The sequence below is a fragment of the Aulonocara sp. 'chitande type north' Nkhata Bay genome, linkage group LG4, assembly GCF_057382095.1.
Source record: "Aulonocara sp. 'chitande type north' Nkhata Bay isolate Kocher_YH1m ecotype deep benthic linkage group LG4, A_spYH_male_GT1.1, whole genome shotgun sequence".
In the NCBI taxonomy this organism is placed as follows: Eukaryota; Metazoa; Chordata; class Actinopteri; order Cichliformes; family Cichlidae; genus Aulonocara; species Aulonocara sp. 'chitande type north' Nkhata Bay.
Genome location: NC_141347.1, coordinates 30945816 through 30965271, shown reverse-complemented (window position 1 = coordinate 30965271; position 19456 = coordinate 30945816). Strand labels below are relative to the sequence as shown.

The 19456-nt window shown below is 38.6% G+C and overlaps 2 protein-coding genes across 2 annotated transcripts; both read left to right on the top strand.

Annotated features, from left to right (window-relative positions):
* The first annotated feature begins 1524 nt into the window (after positions 1-1524).
* Positions 1525-18597, top strand: LOC147332986 (alpha-2,8-sialyltransferase 8F-like). Its single transcript, XM_086289855.1, has 7 exons — positions 1525-2283; positions 10617-10691; positions 10823-10897; positions 12029-12173; positions 14213-14325; positions 14409-14501; positions 14580-18597. Exons 1-7 carry the CDS (start codon positions 2183-2185, stop codon positions 15055-15057), a joined length of 1080 nt encoding a protein of 359 aa, XP_086145981.1. The 5' UTR covers positions 1525-2182; the 3' UTR covers positions 15058-18597.
* On the top strand, positions 3093-7185 carry LOC147332987 (zinc finger BED domain-containing protein 4-like). Its single transcript, XM_086290440.1, has 4 exons — positions 3093-4136; positions 5099-6159; positions 6305-6621; positions 6830-7185. The coding sequence occupies exons 1-4, from the start codon at positions 3933-3935 to the stop codon at positions 7183-7185; spliced, it is 1938 nt and encodes a 645-aa protein (XP_086146566.1). The 5' UTR covers positions 3093-3932.
* Positions 18598-19456: the final 859 nt, after the last annotated feature.

Sequence of the window (19456 nt, the reverse complement as noted above, 5' to 3'; positions counted from 1 at the left end):
TTATCTGTGTAAAGTTTTATTTTGTTGTTATTTTATTGCCTTAAGCCATTGTAGACCTGATTTTCATGCTTTTATCTTTATGTCTTCATACAATGAAATGTCCTAGAGAAATAAAATTGAGGTTGACGCTGACATCGCCATTGACTACTCAGACTTGGAGCCTCCAGCTGTTTGCGTCAGTGTCTGCAGCTGAGTATAATCATGGCCAAAGAATGTAAAACTGCAGCTACTATTCACATAGGAACAGCAAAATTGGACAAGAAGATTGGAAAAATCTTGATCTCTACTGTGACATTAAGATGGTAGAGTCAGAATTTGTGTAAACAACATGAAAACATGGATTCATCCCGTCTTGTATCAACAGTATAACAGTTCAGACTGCTGCTGTCGGGGTGTATCAATGTGAGGGATATTTTCTTGGCACACTTTGGCTCCTTTAGTTCCAACTGAGCAAAGTCTCAAATCCCCACCCTGTTTGTGCTAACCATGTTCCAGTGTACATTATCTGCTAATATGTTCAGTAGGATAACATGCCGTTTCACAAATGGTTTCTCGAACATGACAATGAGTTCACTGTACTCAAATGGCCTCCAAAATTATCAGATTTTAATCCAACAGAGCAGCTTTGGGAACATATAGACATTCACAGCTACAACCCTGTTCATTACTACTCATGACAGGTGTACAATAAAAAGTTAACAACACAATCCTCCATCATTAGAGAGACTTGAGGCTTCTTACACGCACAGGACTGCATAAGGCTGAGGAAAACTCCTCTGTTAAAACATTATGAATGTTTAATGTGCTTAAATAGCTAATGGGGTGTTTGAGTGGAAATGACATCATCTCCTATGAGGTGCAGCTGAAACCAAACAGAAAACGCCTTATAATAAACATGGATGCAAAACTCCAAAGAACTTAAAAAACTTAAAGTGAAGTTGCTGTGATATACAACTGGTATCCCATAGCATGTAGGAATTATGCCTTTATTGCAAAGAAAGAGAGAGAGAGAGAAAGAAATTTACCACTGACAACTGGAATTAGTGTGGGAGTAACCATCTGTTTATGGTTATTTATTGTGAAAAAAAATTCCCATAAATGTAGTTTAACATAATCCTCATTATGATTTACTCCAAGAATTTAATTCCACTTCCACCACACAATTGGCAACATAGAAAAAGTTAGAAATTATGGCTTCCTCTTTCTCTCATTTTTTCCAGCTGTTAGTTACATAGAGAAAGACCAGCTGTAAGCTTGCAAAGTTTCACACGCGAATCAAAGAAGCTTTTGTGTGCGTTAATAAGAGTTTGGTAGGTTTTAAGAGCCCCTCTGATTGGAGGGGCGATCATAGGCTCCTGCCTCCTCTGACTCTCATTGATTTTGAACGTTTTTCTTATCACACACACACACTCACCAACACACGAACCAGTCGAGTCAAGAGATAACTGTGAGCTAATTCAGTACAGGGCACTCATGTTACTACGTGCTTTTAGTGCAGAGGGGAGAGGGGTTTAGCCAATGTGGGCAGAGGGAGGGGAAAGTACACACAGAAGCCCGAGAGAATGGGGCTAAAACAGAGCTGTAGTTGAGAAGAAATGGCGGACTTTCATCGTGTGAGCAAATGACAAAAAAGGTGCGCGACAACATAAAGAAACGGACGAGCAAAGCAGAAGTGGCGAGAATTTAAGAGGGATGTGGAGGAACGTTCTATCGGTTTCATCTCGGCTGACTGCCACCAAAGTGTAACGAGAGGAAACAAGAGTAACAGAAGTGCGCACAGGGGCTCAAACTTGTCTCGACCAGTCTGGCGGAAAAGAAATCATACTAGACAGAGAGAAATGACTGAATTTCTGGTGCTTAATTTATCGAGGAGGGATTTGAACCACAGAGGCAAATGAGACAGGAAGAGAGTGAGCGAGGGAGGCGGGAGTGATGAGTGCGTAAAACAGCAGACAGGCATGAGGAAAAAGATTAACAGCCTTCACTGAGCCGGCGTGTGTGCTTGTGAAGTACTTCGTGGCAGTGCAAACCGAGTTTGGAAATATGAGAACATAGGCAACGGGACAGGGTAGATAAAACAAGCGCGTGTTGCGCAAGGTAAAAGCAGGACAAGGAGGAAGAGAGGGAGAGAGACAGACAAAGGTGGGCCTCTAAAGGGAAAGACTAACAGGAGGGGAGAGGTATGAGGGGACAGCTCTCGAAGTCTTTCTTGTCTCTCATGATCACTCTCGTCTGTCTGGGGAGCCTGATGACCACTCTCATCTGGTACAAGTCGGACGGCAAGTGAGTGCATAACTACATTTGTGCCTAGAGAGCAAAAACTAAAGAGGCCGTGGAAGAACGATTGTGCTCACCGTATAAAAGTAGCAACAAAGATGTGAAACTAGAAAGCGAACATTTCTGAAGAAACTTTAATTGTGCCTATGCCGGTGTTCTGATAAACCATCCTACTTTGGCAAAACGTCCTACCGTAAGTAGTTTATGCACATTTCTGCTGTCACAGAGTAATTCCAGCATAAATTTAAGTAGGTTTGACGGTTTGCCACTTTTGGCCATCAGAGTATGCTTGTAGCTCATATCCATAAAGCCAGGACGGTTTGCCACTTCATTTTACCGGTTTAAGTATGCTTGTAGGTCACATTCACAAAAGTAGCATGGCTTGGAACTTAATTGTACCCGTCAGAGTGTGTTTCTAGCGCTTATTAACAAAGGTAGGGTGATCTGCCACTTAATTTTTGCTGTTAAAGTATGCTTGTAGGTTACATTCACAATGGTATGACGGTTTTGCACTTAATTTTACTCGTCAGAGTATGTTTTGAGCTCATATTAACAAAGGTAGTTGTCAGAAGACAGGATCTATGTGGTTGGAGGAAAAAACTGTTGAGTTTTAAAAAGTCATCAGTTCATAGCTGTTAAGGCTGGTTGCTATAGTAACTCGTGTGAGTGGCAGGAGGCGCTGGGACACACACACACTGCATTTGGGGTCAAACACAGAGAACGGCAAACAGGAATTAAACTCTGAAACAAATTGTTCCCAAGAGAAAACTGTAGGTCCGATCACAAAGATTCTTTCACTTTGAGTGGTAGGAACTTCCAGACTACAACATAATAAATTTCCATGCCTGTAGAGTGTATTATACTGACGTGGTGACAGTGTAAAGACACGCTCTGATGTTAAATTTGAACCGAAAATTGAGAGCAGGTTTAGAATGGCCGTCTATGGGGACAGAGAGGGAGGAGGCTGCGCTTTGATGGCATTTGTGTGAAAACCGTAAATATGATCTCAGTGAGGAAGACACTGGATGAAAGTAGACAACGATAGCTACGTTTTGATGTATAAATTATACATGTAGGGCAAACGGTTTGGGTGGGAAAGGAAGAGAAAGACCTTTTTTTCAAATTATTCTCCAGACTCACAACATGGATTTGGTCAATAAAAGTCCAAAGTCTTGTGACCTGTAGAAGTTTAAATGATGTTTCTATGACAAAGTATGGCCGAGCGGTGGACCTTCAAAGTGGCCTGGGTTGGGACCTTTTTTCAGGCCCTTTCCCATAGCCAGGGGTGGAAGTAACGAATTACAAATACTCACGTTACTGTAATTAAGTACATTTTTTGGGTACTTGTACTTTTACGAGTAATTTTTCAAGTGTGTAATTTTACTCATACTTGAGTACAACTTACACCATGTAATCTACTTCGCTACTTATAAAATCAAAAGTCACTACTGAGTACGCCCACAATTTGAATTAATATTCAAACCTTTCGTCTGCATTTTTGCAGCCAATAAGGCCGTGCAATCGCAACCGCGCCAATTTAAGACGTAAGCAAAGAATAAACTCCGCTGCAGCAGCAGGCACAGGTGTCTGGAGGTGCTAAATGGTGGAGTATAAACTACTTTATAGACGAAAGATTTGGAGACAAAGAAGCCAAAATGGAGACAGAGGACAACACTGTCAACCATGAAAACGACGTAGAAAAGACGGAGGACGCGTGCCCGTGGCTATACCTGGAGGAATTTTTCGTGTACAGAGGAAGAAAAGGAGACAGCGTCCAGATGCAGTGCAAACTTTGTTTGACCTCTACAGTCATTTCAGCTTACAAGACTTCAGCATCTAATCTAAAAAAACACATTGAGGTAAGAGGTTTTACAACTATACGTGTATGATATTGCTTTCTTATTTTTCATGTGTGTTAAGGTTACTAGTTTGGCTAAGATATTGTCACCGCCATTGGTTAGCCTGATATTAAAATAAGACGGAGCTAGCTAATGTGCGTGTGTGCATGCATAATTGAGCTACAATTCGTAGGAATGTTTTAGCTTATTATTTGGCTAACCACCGTCATTACAATAAATTAAACTTGTAGTCATTTAAAACTCACAGGCCTACAATCAGCTGGCCTATTTAAAAAAACAAACAAACAAAAAAACAAACAAACTTGAACACAGTGCTGAGCTGCATCTCAAATTAATCTTCCAGCTCTCAGCTGACATGTACCAGAGCCCGATTGATGGATCAGTTGATCAGTATCATTGGCCTGATATAGGTCTATCATAGTGACATGGCTCTTAATCAGTAGGGTTATATGTTTCCCAATATGATATCTTTTTTTAAAGAACATAATGTGGATTGGTTTTATTTGTTAGCTGTATGGGCAGCATTTTTGTGTATGTGATCCCTTTTCTTAAATTAGATTTGCTAGATACACATATTTTGCTCTCTTAGTATTTTTAGGACCTGACTAATACTGAAAACTTTAGGGTGATACTGATAAAAAGGAGTTAAAAATTTAGATACTGATACATTGGTCGATACTCTTTTTACAGATAGTATACATATTACAGAACTTAGAATGTATACAGAAATTCATGTTTTTTGCAATGATCGTTCAGAATTGGTTTACACTTGTGAATAAATACAGCAATATATCTGCAAAATTTGACCAATTCACCACTCTTTTATACTATGCTCAACAATCAAAGATTAGCTCAAGTCTAGTTGAATAATGTTTTAAAAATGTGTTTTCTTTTAGTGTTAATCACAGTGATGTTATGAAGTAATGTATGAACCTGACGTATGATAATATTTATCTCTACAGAGGAAACATCCATCGAAGACTGAGCAGTACAATATCACTGTGGCATCAACATCTCGACAGCGAAAGACCACAGCCACACCAAACAAGCTCTCAGCAAATACACAAGCCAAGTTACCAGACCTGATGTTGAGAGCTGCAAACAAACATGTTCCACAAGCAACTGTTGACAAGCTTGTCATCAATTTCATATGTGAGGGTCTACAGCCATTTGCAGTGGTAGAACAGCCATCTTTCAAAGAATTGGTTACCACATTACAACCTCAAGCCAAAGTCATCTCCAGACCCACTGTCCGTGCCAGAATCTGTGAAGCTGCTGATCACATGAAGATGACTTTGGTTGCAGCATTGGATAAAGTCAAATTTGTTGCTACCACTACTGATTGTTGGTCAGCTCATCAGAAAAGTTACCTTGGAGTCACATGCCATTGGATAGAGGAAGCGTCCCTGGAAAGAAGATCTGCAGCACTAGCATGCAAAAGATTGAGAGGGTCTCACACATTTGACATGCTTGCTGGTGCGCTTGATGATATCCATTGCCAATACAAGATTAGAGGCAAAGTTGTAAGAACCACAACTGATAGTGGATCCAACTTTGTCAAGGCCTTCCACATGTTTGGGGCACAAAATGATGCAGATGAAGCTGAAGATGAAGCAGACCCAGAAATTATTGACCTGACTGACCATAGGGACTACCATGAGGCAAGTGCAATTCTTGATGAAGACTCTGGTTTGGAGTATCAACTTCCGCCTCATCAGCGATGTGCATGTCACCTGCTAAACCTTGTGGCAACAACTGATGCTGCCCTAGCAGAGAGCATGAATGAAACCTACAAGAGGCTCTCCCGTGCAACCTTTGCAAAATGCCAGGCCATTTGGAACAAAACTGGCCGATCTCATTTGGCTAATGAAGTGGTAGAGGACAAGTGTGAGCTACAGATCATTCGTCCCAATGCAACACGATGGAATTCAACCTACCTTGCCATTGAAAGGATAATACGCATCATTGATGAGAAGGGGGAAGATGCCATCAGGAGCATTTGTGAGGAGTTCAAGGTGAAAATGTGAGTAAAATTGGACACCTACCAATATGGTTTCAAATTTTGTGAATTTTCCTTAATGGATGGTTAAAAACGTGAGCAGACTCTTAATATTAAATCAGAAGATCCCTATTATAGTCATGGTGGGTTTTGTTGTTGTGTCTTACAGGTTGAGTCCTGCAGAAGTTGCATTCCTAAGGGAGTACTGTACCACCATGAAGCCACTGGTGAAAGCTTCAAACATCCTTCAGTCTGAGTCCACTTCCTTTATGGGATGGCTCCTGCCAGTAATCCAACAACTACTGTCCAAACTTAGCAGGCTGGAGACATCAAGCAAGACATGCGTGCCACTCATCAGAGCCCTGCAAAATGGCCTTCAAAAGCGTTTTGGAGCGATGATGGAGGATCCAGAGTTGGCTGCAGCTGCAGTCCTCTTACCCAAGTTCAAGACTTCCTGGACTGACAGAGCAGATGTAACAGAGGCTGGTAAGGATTCATGTGATCCCATTTTTGTGTATTTTTACATTTGAACACATGCTTAAGTGAGTATTTCACCTAATACATTGTAAGTTATTGATGGTCTGTCCTGAATACTAAACAATCCTTTTTGAGAATTTGCCGATTTTAAATTTGTGTTCAGGAATAATCACTGAAATTTAAATAACAAAATTGTGTTATCTACTTGCAATTACAGCCTTGACATACATCAAACAACATCTTGAAACGACAGAGCATGAGAGTGAGGATCAGCAAAGAGAGTCATCTGATGAAGATGAATTCTTCTCCAGACCAATCTCCAGAAGGCTGCAAAGTGCAGTTGAGCTTGATGGTTATCTTGCTTGTGCCACAGACACCATGGAGCTGCTGCACTCCTTCTCAGCCATCAAAAACCTCTCTCTTAAACTGAACACAGCTCTGCCTGCTTCTGCTGCGTGTGAACGACTTTTTAGCTGTGCTGGTCTACTCTTCACTGCCAAACGAAGTCGGATTGCCTCTGTTAATTTAGAAAACCAGCTCTTGCTGAAACTGAACAAAAGGTTCAGAAAGTAAAGTGTGAAAGAAATGCTAAGACTTTAAGACACTTACCTGCCTGTTGTTCAGTGTATGGGGAAAAGTTTAAATGGTTCTACGCATGTTCAGAAACATTTTTGTCATTGTTTTAACAAACAAAATTCCTCCTTTTATATCTACATTTATTTACAAAACAAGTTACCTTTCTATACCTTGTTCATCTGAAAAATGTGCTTTGAACATAAATATTTATACTGGTGAATCGAGTTGAATGCCTGCTATTGACAACAGAATAAAACATCAGTCTGTTAAAAAGTAATTAATACTCTGAGTAGTTTTTGAGAACAGTACTTTGTACTTTTACTCAAGTATTTTTTTAACACCAGTACTTTTACTTGTAATTGAGTACAATTTAACCAGTGTAACAGTACTTGTACTTGAGTACAAATTTTGAGTACTCTTTCCACCTCTGCCCATAGCACACCATTCCCTATCGAGCTGTATGAAACGGTATAATAAATATGGGGGTTGTCTCAAAGCTGTGGGGCGTGATCAAAATTTTAAGCGGAATAAGATAAGATAAGATAAGATAACCTTTATTATTCCCACATGTTGGAAATTTGTTTTGTCACAGCAGGAAGTGGACAGTGCAAAAGTTATGAAGCAAAAATTAGAATACAATAAGAATAAATACAGTACACAACTGTACAGAATAGAATAAAATAAAATAACGGTAATAATAATAATAACAATAATAAATCTGCCAAATAGTAATAAGTGTGCCATAGGCACACTTAAGCACATTTCCTTAAAGTGAAGCTAAAGTGTCAAAAGTAAAGGACTTTTTCAGTATTTCTGTTATGATGTTTTCTGATAAATAATGCGACTGCCAGCGTTTTGGGGTCAAGGTTTGGGGACATATGGACCTGTAGCCTAGATATTTAAATAATATATTCAGCCTTTTTGGAGCTGAAGAAATATACCTCAAATCTGAAATATGAAAATGTAATAACCTTTTGAAATATGAAAATTAAAAGGTGTTAAGTGTTGAAAAAGACATGATAAAATTCTTGTATTAAAGCTACATTTAGATATTAGGCTGTTGAGTGAGACAGCGTAAGGGTTAAGGACCTCGGGAGTCCAGGCTCGCCCAGGAAAGTTACTGTGGCCCTTTAGCTGAATTCTGCTGATACACTTAAACTGTAAGTTACACTAATTCATGCAGTTTTGTATTCATTGCTCAGTTTAATTCATTTCACTCTAGTTCGATCCTTCTGCAGCAGTCGTAACCCCCGGACTGAGACATACATTGAGCTTAAGCAGGACAGACTTTGAGAAATACCCCCCAAGTCTCTATGAAATGAAAGATATTCATCGATCAGCTTGCAAAACAAATTTTCTGCAATCTAAGACAGATAATTCTATAGTTTTATAACTGTGGCTAAATTTGTAAATGTAAATATGCATTGCTTTATTTATTTATTATTTGAATAGCAAGCCTTATTTAGACCAACGCACCCCTGTCAAAGATTGACATAGATATGGTGTGCTGTATATGATGGCTGTTGCATTATTGTGTATATTCCGTTTTACCACTTAGGTAGGACTGAATTAGTTTTGATTCATTAAACTAAATATTTTAAACCCTATCCAAACATAAGTCTTGATATAATATCACATAGCTACTATTAATAGCAATAAAATGTTTCTTTTTATCATTATTTAACAACAACAACAACAATAGTAATAGTAAAAACTAGAAAAAGTTGCATTTCCTGTGAGAATGCAATGAGAATGTTGTGTAGCGGAAATTTTCTGCTGAAAAAAGCAGAAGCAGAACTATCTTCTGAAAAGAGGTGTAGAAGCTGAAGTATTTGCTATAGACATCTTTATTTGAAAGGGTACACTGAAGATTAAATTAAATTAAATTTTATTTATATAGCGCCAAATCACAACAACACTCGTCTCAAGGCGCTTTATATTTTAAGGTAGACCCTACAATAATACATACAGAGAAAAACCCAACAATCATATGACCCCCTATGAGCAAGCACTTTGGCGACAGTGGGAAGGAAAAACTCCCTTTTAACAGGAAGAAACCTCCGGCAGAACCAGGATGAGGGAGGGGCGGGGCCATCTGCTGTGACTGGTTGGGGTGAGAGAAGGAAAACAGGATAAAAACATGCTGTGGAAGAGAGCCAGAGATTAATAACAAGTACGATTCAATGCAGAGAGGTCTGTTAACACATAGTGAGTGAAAAAGGTGACTGAAAAGGAAAAACTCAATGCATCATGGGAATCCCCCAACAGCTTATGCCTATTGCAGCATAACTAAGGGAGGATTCAGGGTCACCTGGTCCAGCCCTAACTATATGCTTTAGCAAAAAGGAAAGTTTTAAGCCTAATCTTGAAAGTGGAGATATTGTGTACTTTTAAATACTCTAGGAACAACAAGTAAGCCTGCAGTGCAAGAATGAAGTGCTCTACTGGGGTGATATGGTACCACAATGTCATTAAGATAAGATGGTGCCTGATTATTTAAGACCTTGTATGTGAGGAGCAGGATTTTGAATTCAATTCTGGATTTAACAGGGAGCCAATGAAGGGAAGCCAATATAGGAGAAATATGCTCTCTCTTTCTAGTCCCTGTCAGTAACTCTTGCTGTAGCATTTTGGATTAACTGAAGGCTTTTCAGGGAGGTTTTAGGACATCCTGATAATAATGAATTGCAGTCGTCCAGCCTGGAAGTAATAAATGCACGAACTAGTTTTTCAGCGTAACTGTGAGACAGGATATTTCTAATTTTAGAGATGTTGTGCAAATGGAAGAAAGCATATTACATATTTACATATTTGTTTAATATGTGCATTGAAGGACATGTCTTGGTCAAAAATGACTCCAAGGTTCCTTACAGCATATTGAACCTTGAAGCAGGTGGGCTACAGCAGCAGGTGACCACACACTGTCACTGCTGCCAGCTAGGAACAGGAAACTGAGGCTATCATTTGCACGAAGAAGTGTTTAAGTCATGAACACCAATTGCATGCAAGATTATTTAATCTTTATGGAGGTTGGAAGGATAACAGCCAGGATAACATATCATTCAGTCCAACTGTCCTTTGTAAATAATTACTTAAGTTGTCGGATCAGTTTAGTTGAGTAAAAATTAGGAACAGTTGCTGTGATATGATGTAATATAATTATATTATATTACGTATTATAATTATTTAGTTGCACAAACTGGAAAAAAAGGACAACAAGCAAGTTTTAAGTACAGTGCTTGACACTGACTGGAACAATACGTCACTCTGAATCACTAAGTTGTTCACACCAGGATGTGTGAACAACTGACAACAACAATGAAATGCTGTTATAATATGTCATCTCTTTTTTCTGCATTTTCCTGATCTGTATTACTTAATCTGACCAGTTTTCTTTGTTTTTGTTGTTTGTTTGTGTTTTTTTGCAGACATGTGAAGCCTCACCAACCAGCTTCTCAAAAGAAACATGCCGCAAAGCCCTCAGAAATTTGCAAAGGCTGCAAGTGAGAGAAAACATAACAGTCTCAGAATTTCCCTGAGAAACCTCTTTGTTTATGCCATCGTCAAAAATGAGCTGTGCAAAGTCAGCTGTGCAGATATGATTCTGTTGACTGTGTGTTTGTGTGTTTCACAGGGAAATCATTAGCAAGGTACAAGAGCGTTACAATCAAACCTGGAAGAAGCAGGAGGAGAAATACTTAAAATTCAGGTAAGAACCAATTTGCAAACACTTCCAATTTTTTTCTATAGAAATTACAGATCAAAGTAAAATGGTTTACTAAATAGGAGTGTGTGTGTCTGCTCGAGTAAATTTTTAATTAAAAATAAAATAAAATTAAAGTCACAGATGAGCTCTGCAAGCATAATATGATCCCTACCACAATATATTCAAATAGTGTATCGATAACAGGATTTTTTTATGCAAAGATTTGATTGAGGTATCAGCCTATCAGGTATCAGGTGTCATCAGCCTCATGTAGGAGTCAGTGAGCCAGTAGCTTAAACCAAAGGAGCCCTGCAATGAGGGACGATGACTTTGACATAATATCTCTGTAGGCACAACAAAGAATACTTGAGATATTTACCATGTGGGTAAATATCTCTTTAAGACTATGTGACTGAGACTTTCTATTAGCTCGAGCTGCATAAAACATTAACAGGAGTTGTTGTTGTATTTGTTACCTACAGCTGAAAGAAAGATTTTTTTATACTGATTACTAAAGCTAACTGTGTTGTAATACACTGCTCTTTTATTTTATTTTTAACCTTTTCCTGTTTAACTTTATATTGATCAATGTTTGTTCCTCCCCTCACTCACCTGTTGTATGCTCTCCTGCCCTGTGGGTGTACTGATGTCTCATCTCTCTCTGTCTATTTATTCACACTGAACTATTTCACTGAACACGTCAATGAACATGAAGAGAATCAAAAGCATTAAAGAAATGGTATTCCTTGGCATTACGTTAAGGGACCGATAGCAGTGGTTTCATTTAGATTGGCAATGTCTGTTAGTATAAATTAAACAAGCATCAACTTTAAATATTGACAGTTTTCTTAGATGTCACACAGGCTTTCAGACACATGGCTAATATGCATTTCTTATAATGGCATTAAAATTTATTTTTATTCGAGATCCAACCATTGTCATGTTTTTAATAAACTAATGTTATTTCCTAAAATATTCTTCTAATTTACTGCATAATATGAAATTACCGTATATGACAATCCAGATAGCTTGTATTTTGAGAAAAGCAATATTTCTGTTCCCAGTTAATAACTGCGAACCGGTTTGTCTGGTAAATAGCTAGCCTGTGTCAACAAAGTGTTTTATATTCCCCAGAACTGATCTGAGACTTAAGTGCAATGGCATTGACAAAGCAATCATTACCAAGAATAACACTCCAGTGGGGTTGAAGCTCGTTTATGATGGGGAAAAGAAGAGGACTCTACAGGTGAACAAAGAGCTGTTCAGCATTTTTACAAAGGTAGGGTTTTTTGTTTTTGTTTGTTTGTTTGTTTGTTTGTTTGTTTGTTTGTTTGTTTGTTTGTGTGTGTGTGTGTGTGTGTGTGAGAGAGGCGGGAGGGGCTGGGGCTTGCTTATGTAAATACATACACAGCCATATGTAAGTAATGCACCATCACTTTTAAAAATATGTTTTTAGAAGTATTACAAACAGGAACTTAAATGCTACACCCCCTCAAACGGATACAAACTAAGTATAAAGTATTAGGGCTGGGCGATATGACCCAAAATTCATATCTCGATATTTTTTAGCTGGATGGCGATATAAGATATATATCTCGATATTTTTTTTAAGCCATAAAGTAAGAACAAAAAGAGTTCTTAGTCAAAGCTGTGTCCCAGATGTCACACAGGCACTTTTATTAACATACAGCACAGATGTACATGAAAAATTACTCAAAATTAAATTATGAGCATTCATTAAATAATAATGCTCCATAAATAAAAGAAAACAAGGTTGTTTTTGTGCTAAACAAAGAGCTCACAATTGTGCAGTCAAAATGTAAACTAAAAGACGCTGAGCGTAATAACAAAGACAGACAGATTTCACAGCTGCTCTGTTCCCAAGTTTTACTGTGTGACTGATAGCCTGGAGTTTGAAATCCGCTTCATAACCACGTCTCTTACAGGTGCCATTTATGGTCCTTATACACACACAATACGGTAATATTACGTTGATGCACAGTACGTATCACTCCGCGAAGCTCCTCGGTAGCCGTAATGCGCCGACAATCTATCAAGCGGTGCAGCTCCGTAGCTTACCAAAGTCGTACTCAAACATTTTTGACAGATTGCTGAACGCCGTGTACCACATAAAATCGGTTCGCGGCCACCAAGCACAACCAGAATTCATACATAAGGCGCGCTATCAACTTTTGAGAGAATGAAAGGATTTTAGGGATAGCGCGGTTAGCTCGTTAGCGCGGTTAGCTCGTTAGCACGTTGACGCCGTCCAGCCCCACGCATGGGGCGATGCGCAGTAACTCGTTAACGGAGATTTGCCGTGTCCGTCTTGTCGCTGCCTGCACGTGAAGCGATGGGGTAGGAGGGGGAGTTGTCTTCAGTGAAGGCCAGGCGGAGTAACGTTGCGTAGAGACAAAAGTGGACGAAAGAGAGGCAAACTTGCGGCTCCACAACTATAATTATAACGTAACATAGACTATATCGATATAAAGGATATTGTCACATCTTATATCTCGTATAAAAATATATCGATATGTTTTAAAAACTCGATATATCGCCCAGCTCTATAAAGTATACACCAGTATAAAAAAAGGAGAAGCAGAAAAACTGCATAGTAATAACAGACATGCAGTCATTTCATCCATTTCAAATTCTTTTATTTGTTTTTAAGTGTCTTAATGGTCTTGCCCCTTCTTATTTGTCTGAGCTGCTTCACCTTTACATGCCTTCACGCTCTTACATCAGATAACCAAATGCTTTTGATTGTCCCGTAGACATTTTGTAAATCCAGAGGAGGCACAGCCTTTGCAGTTTTGCCTCCTAAAATGTGGAATGAGCTGCCAGGCAGGCTCCATCTCTTGCTGTTTTTAAAAATCATTTAAGAACACAGCTTTTCTCCTTGGCTTTTAACCCAGTGTGAGTTGTTATCTGTGTTTAACCTCTTGCTCTTTGTTTGTACCTGTACTGATTTATTCTTCTGTTCTTGTTATCTTATTTTTTTTAAACATTTTAATTACTCTGTTTCGACTGCAATTCGGTCAGTTGTTATGAAGTGTTTCAAAAATAAAGTCAAATCCAGAATGAGAGATATAAAAATATGTAAGCTACCAAACCACAAAAGCTAAGGTGATATAGTAGCATCTCAACCAGCAAAGCAACAAATGCTGATTTAGTTCAGTATCAGTTTAAATTGACAGAAAACATGTGTGAATTGAAGAGGAAAGATTATATATAAATCCTTTTTGCTTCAACATTTGACATCAGCAACAATGGTAAATGTTTTTTTTATAATGCCTTATTTGTCGCTGTCTATTCCAGGAGAATCCTTTTTCAAGTAAGAAATGGGACACTTGTTCAGTAGTTGGGAATGGTGGGATCCTGTCTGACAGCAGCTGTGGAAAAATGATTGATTCAGCTGACTTTGTTATCAGGTGAGAAAAGTGTCCAATGTAGACCAAATTCAGAGTGGAAATTCCACATAACCATTCCTGTGTCTACTTTTTTGTTTGTTCAGGTGCAACTTACCTCCTTTGGAAAATGGATATGAGAAAGATGTTGGCAGCAAAACTAGCCTTGTGACAGCAAATCCAAGCATCTTCACACAGAGGTAAGCAAGAAAAAAAGTTGCTGCCACCTCACATTACTTATGAGTTGTTGCTCAAAGTCAGCTATTTCTTTTGCACAGGTATGGCTCCCTGGTGGGACGCCGCCTTCCATTCGTGGAGAGTCTTCGCAAGTACGGCAACTCTCTGCTGCTCCTTCCTGCCTTCTCCTTTGGTATAAATACTGCTGTGTGTCAGCGAGTTGCATATACAATAGAGGACTTTAAAAGCCCTATTCGACCTGTTTTCTTTAACCCTCAGTACCTTGACAGTCTGGCTCAATTCTGGAGCTCTGAAGGCCTGAAAGAAAGGCGGCTCAGCACTGGATTAATTATGGTTAGCATGGCCCTGGAATTGTGTGAAAATGTGCATCTGTATGGATTCTGGCCCTTTAGTAATCACCCATATGGCCTCTATACCCTGACTAACCACTACTATGATGACAAACCAGCTAAAGCGAGTTTTCATGCAATGCCAGCTGAATTTAACCGCTTGTTGCAGCTGCACACTGAAGGGGTACTCAGGCTTCACCTGGGAGACTGTGAATCAGATGAAAAATAGTTCCCAGGGATAGACAACAGCACAGAAGCAAAGTGCAGAATTAAGTGCCTTCTCTATAGCCTCAGGATGAAGTTAGACACTCAATTCATTTCATATGTGTTTAAGAAAATGTAGACATTATTTTTGGTTAGTGGAAAGATGGAAAATGGCCACATAGACACCTTCCTTACCTTCCAGCAACCAAGACATTTGCACTGATGAGTGCCTCTTTAACCCTATTTATTAAACAGATGTTCCATTTGGAGTCTGGAATGATTTTAATGCAGTTTGATGCCTGTGTAAGGCAGTTGCTCTCAGTCTAGTGCCTCATGAAAGATTGATCTCACCTTATATTCTGAAATACCTCCATTACATGAAGACGTTCGTGCTGAAAAGCTTTTTAGAAAGAAAACGAATACACTGAATGTAAGGCCTATTTTGACATTTTTTAAACTATTAACCTCTTTGTATTTTAGTACCAGCTGGTAATGAATGTGTAGTGCCTGATAAAATCACACAAATGTGTGTTATGCTTCGTCACTGCAGTGACCAGACGGTGATAAAAAACTTACTGCCACAAAGTGGCAACATACATTTATTGGTAAAATGTTAGTTGTGTAAGTTCTTTTTATCTCATTGTTAATTGTAAATGTAAAAATGTAATTGTAAAATTTGCACTTAGAGTGAAAACCTCTGTTCAGAACAATTTCTTATGCAATATTTGTACCAGTATTTAGGTGTGTCTGATGTAGGTGGGAATGTTGCCTTTTAGGCTGGTATTTTTAAAGTATTAGCATTGATTTTTGTCATGCAGAAATGCCCCTAATAAGCCACGATGTTAAAATGACATGCCTCCTGCCATTAAGGTCCTGCTTTTGCCTCCACAAGAGACATTAGACCTTTGTGGGTATCCTCTGGTGTAACTACACATTGGCGCTGATGTGTAGTTACGTGTTTTGTGAGGTGCATGCCAAGTTACGTGGAGTATTATGCAAGGTTTCTTAGCATAACACTGCATTATAAAGCTGTGAATTATCACACCTGACATCTCTTGTAGCAACGGCAACATATTGTGAACATTTGTATATTTTGTTTTTAACAGTATGTTATAAAAGGAAAATGAAATTCAAATGAATACATAAATATCAAAAAGTGTGGCGCCTTTCACTTCTCTAACCAGGTGGGGAAAGATTTATCTGGATGTCTCAGTTGGAAGATTTAGTATCTCAAGTGCTTAAAAACTTGCTGTCTTTTGGGCATTTTTGTGGTTAGTGTATATATATACATATATTTATATGCATTGTTTCCCTTTTATTATTTTTATAATCCTGTTTTGTGTTTTTAAATACAGATTTCAATAAGAAGCACAGCTAATATTAGAAAGTCCTATGACCAGCGATTGTAATTACTGTAGCAATGATGAGCATTCCATTTCTTGATAGATTTCTTGGCCTCTTCTTGGTAGATTTGAAATATAGCAAAAGAATACAACAGTTTTGCAATGTCCAGATAAAAGAAAAAGCTCTCAAGTGGCATATAAAATAGTGTAAAGATATACATGACATATTTATTCTTTATATAAATGGTAAATAATAGAGCTCTTAAAATATATCTCTGTGGAACTCCTATCAATATACTGACCACTAGGGCACTAAGACACTTGACTTAATACCATTGGAGATACTTCCTAATAGACAGAAGATTTCATGATAGATGGCTATGCATTCAACATAGGAAGAAATGAAAATTGTCTAATTTGCCTAGGGACACCCTACCAGAGAAAAGTAACATACAACCTTCTCTTCTAACTATAAGGTTAAGGGAGCTTAGTCACTTAAACCTTGGTGCAGAGAGCTGGAGACACCATGGCTGAGTAACTGTTCGTCATACTTATCTGAAGTTTGCCATCTGGGGTGAATGTGCAATTAGTGACAAAAAACTGGCAGGCCCATGATGCCATGCACACACCCTCATAGCTGTTCCTGAAGTTAAGTCACTCTGACTCAAGTAGAGTCCAGCAGACCTGCGGACATGGAAAGTAACGTGGAATTTATAACCAAGGCCTCAGTTATTGTATTTACTAAATGGTTGTTAAACATGTTTCACACTAAATGAAAGCATGGGTTCACAACAACTTAATTTTCTTATGCTTAAAGCTGTTAGTGATGCAGACAGATAATTGATGTTTTATGATTTTAAAGTTTAGTGCATTCTATTTACAGCGTTTTCACCAGAATATGCTATAAATAACAGTGCAGGTGGAAAAATGGGTCTCCAGGGGTCCATGGTGAAACTGCATCCGAAAACATTCAATTGTCTCTCCAGTACAATACTCTCTCAAAATAGGCACACTCACCACAGTCCAGGAAGGGGAATCCAGGGAAGGTCTGTGCAGAGGGAGAAGACAATGTCGGATCCTTTGAGGCAAACACACACGAGCAAAATACAAGCTAGGAGCCAGTGCTTAACTAACAATCCAGTAATGACTACCTTAAGTAATGGCTGATGATGAGATCAGAGGCCAGAGGGGGTTGATTATCTTCAGGTGTGTAGACTCAAGGGTAGGAACACGAATGAGTACTGCCTCACAGCACAGACAACAACAAACAATAACAGACAGAAGAGAGGAGAAAGAAACGGAAGCCTAGAGAGAGACAAAACAAACCCTGATATGTCAGCCAGGTAGGACCGAGGGACCACGACAATGTATGATTCTCTCAGAGAGGTGCATTTTTGATTACCTTAAAGAACTGCATGTCTAATAAATTGATAGTAGATTTCTTAAATATTATTGGTCAAATATTTTAGAAAATACAACTTCCCACCTCATGCATGAAATCACAATCCTAATTCAACCCCATCACGGACACTTTGAAACCTGTGGGATCTTATTTTGAAAGTTTGATTGTATTCTATTGTACAGTATTGTACTTCCACCCTTATGAGATACTGGTGTCCAGGTTCCCGTAGTCTGTAATGGAGCTGCTGTCTGAGGCGCTGTCAGAGTGTACTGAGTGCGTTGGCATGCCAAGTTGTAGCCTGTAATGAGGTGAAACCACACACTAGGCCTGGATATTTAATTAGACAGACTGCTAGGGAAGTATTTGTTGCTCTAAATCTCACATGGCACACTCCACTTTTTTGTTCAGAAACAATAATATAATAAGACATTTTCCCTGTTATTGCACTTGTGTCTTTTTAAAATAAAGTGTACAAATTATTAATGGAAAATAAATGTTTTCTTGTACTTCTTTTCTAGCTCACTAACTTTGTCTTTGAGAAAATCCTAACTGAAGGTACAGATGATGTAATAAGTTCCAGATGTTTCTTGGCAAGATTGCTTAGAGAAGGGAATGTTGGCTCATTTTTGCAAGACATAAACCTGAAGTACAATAATCATCTTTAACTCTGGGAATGGGACCTTTTTATTTATTTATAATTTTCTTTTTAGATTTCCACCTGAATATGTTACTCTAAAATCATCTTGACAATTCTGGAAAACAAAACCAGCGTGGGTTAGCTGCCAGTAAAATTATGCCATGATGTCAATTTTTGTAAAACGATATAACTGATGTGCATGATATTGTTATGAAGGAAGATCAGGTTATTAAAATGCTCGTCTCCTGTTGATGTGTCATGTTGTGGTGTCCTGCATGGCGTCGATCAGCAGAATCTGCTGATGTGCAATTGAATTACCTGCTACTGAAGGTGGAAAACAAATCATCCTACACTGTGACTTTGTTTGGTCTTATGTGAAACCTACAAATATTTAATCAAATCCAACATGTGACATCCTGTCACAGAGTTATTCTGATAGATCAGGGGTGGGGGAACTCCAGGCCCTGAGGGCCGGTGTCCTGCAGGTTTGAGATATCACCCTGGGTCAACACACCTGAATCAGTAGTAATGAGTAGTTCATTACAAGGCCTCTGGGAAACTTCAAGACATGTTGAGGAGGTCATTTATCCATTTAAATCAGCTGTGTTCAAGGACACATCTAAAACCTGCAGGACACTGGCCCTTGAGGCCTGGCGTTCCCCACCCCTGTGATAGATGAATTCAACATCTGCATCCCGCCCACTATAGTCTAATAAGTTTGGAATAATGTTGTCTTTTCCCCCCCTTAAAACAAGGGTTTATATTGTCTAGCAATTCCTTTAGGACAAGATTTTCCTCCTCATTTTCTCCACTTTTCTTGTTTCAGGCTCTTTGGGAAGAGTAAGAGTTCTTTCTCTTGCTAAGCTTCTATTTATTTTTATTATTTTTGAAGATAAGACTTTCAACATGCCTTTAAAGTATATTATCTTTCTGCTCTTCCAAAAGTCTCTTATTTGCAACTCTAAAGTAATTCAAGAATCTTTGTTGTTTGTAATACAGTTAATTTATCCAATCAACATTTTAATAATAGTTAGCTACCAGA

Excerpts from the sequence above, each read along its gene's own strand:
- LOC147332987 (XM_086290440.1), top strand. The coding sequence starts at position 3,933 with ATGGAGACAGAGGACAACACTGTCAACCATGAAAACGACGTAGAAAAG. Across the intron at positions 4,137-5,098 it reads ATCTAAAAAAACACATTGAG|AGGAAACATCCATCGAAGAC; the intron begins GTAAGAGGTTTT and ends TTATCTCTACAG. Across the intron at positions 6,622-6,829 it reads AGCAGATGTAACAGAGGCTG|CCTTGACATACATCAAACAA; the intron begins GTAAGGATTCAT and ends TTGCAATTACAG.
- LOC147332986 (XM_086289855.1), top strand. The coding sequence starts at position 2,183 with ATGAGGGGACAGCTCTCGAAGTCTTTCTTGTCTCTCATGATCACTCTC. Across the intron at positions 10,692-10,822 it reads GAAATTTGCAAAGGCTGCAA|GGAAATCATTAGCAAGGTAC; the intron begins GTGAGAGAAAAC and ends TGTGTTTCACAG. Across the intron at positions 14,502-14,579 it reads CCAAGCATCTTCACACAGAG|GTATGGCTCCCTGGTGGGAC; the intron begins GTAAGCAAGAAA and ends TCTTTTGCACAG.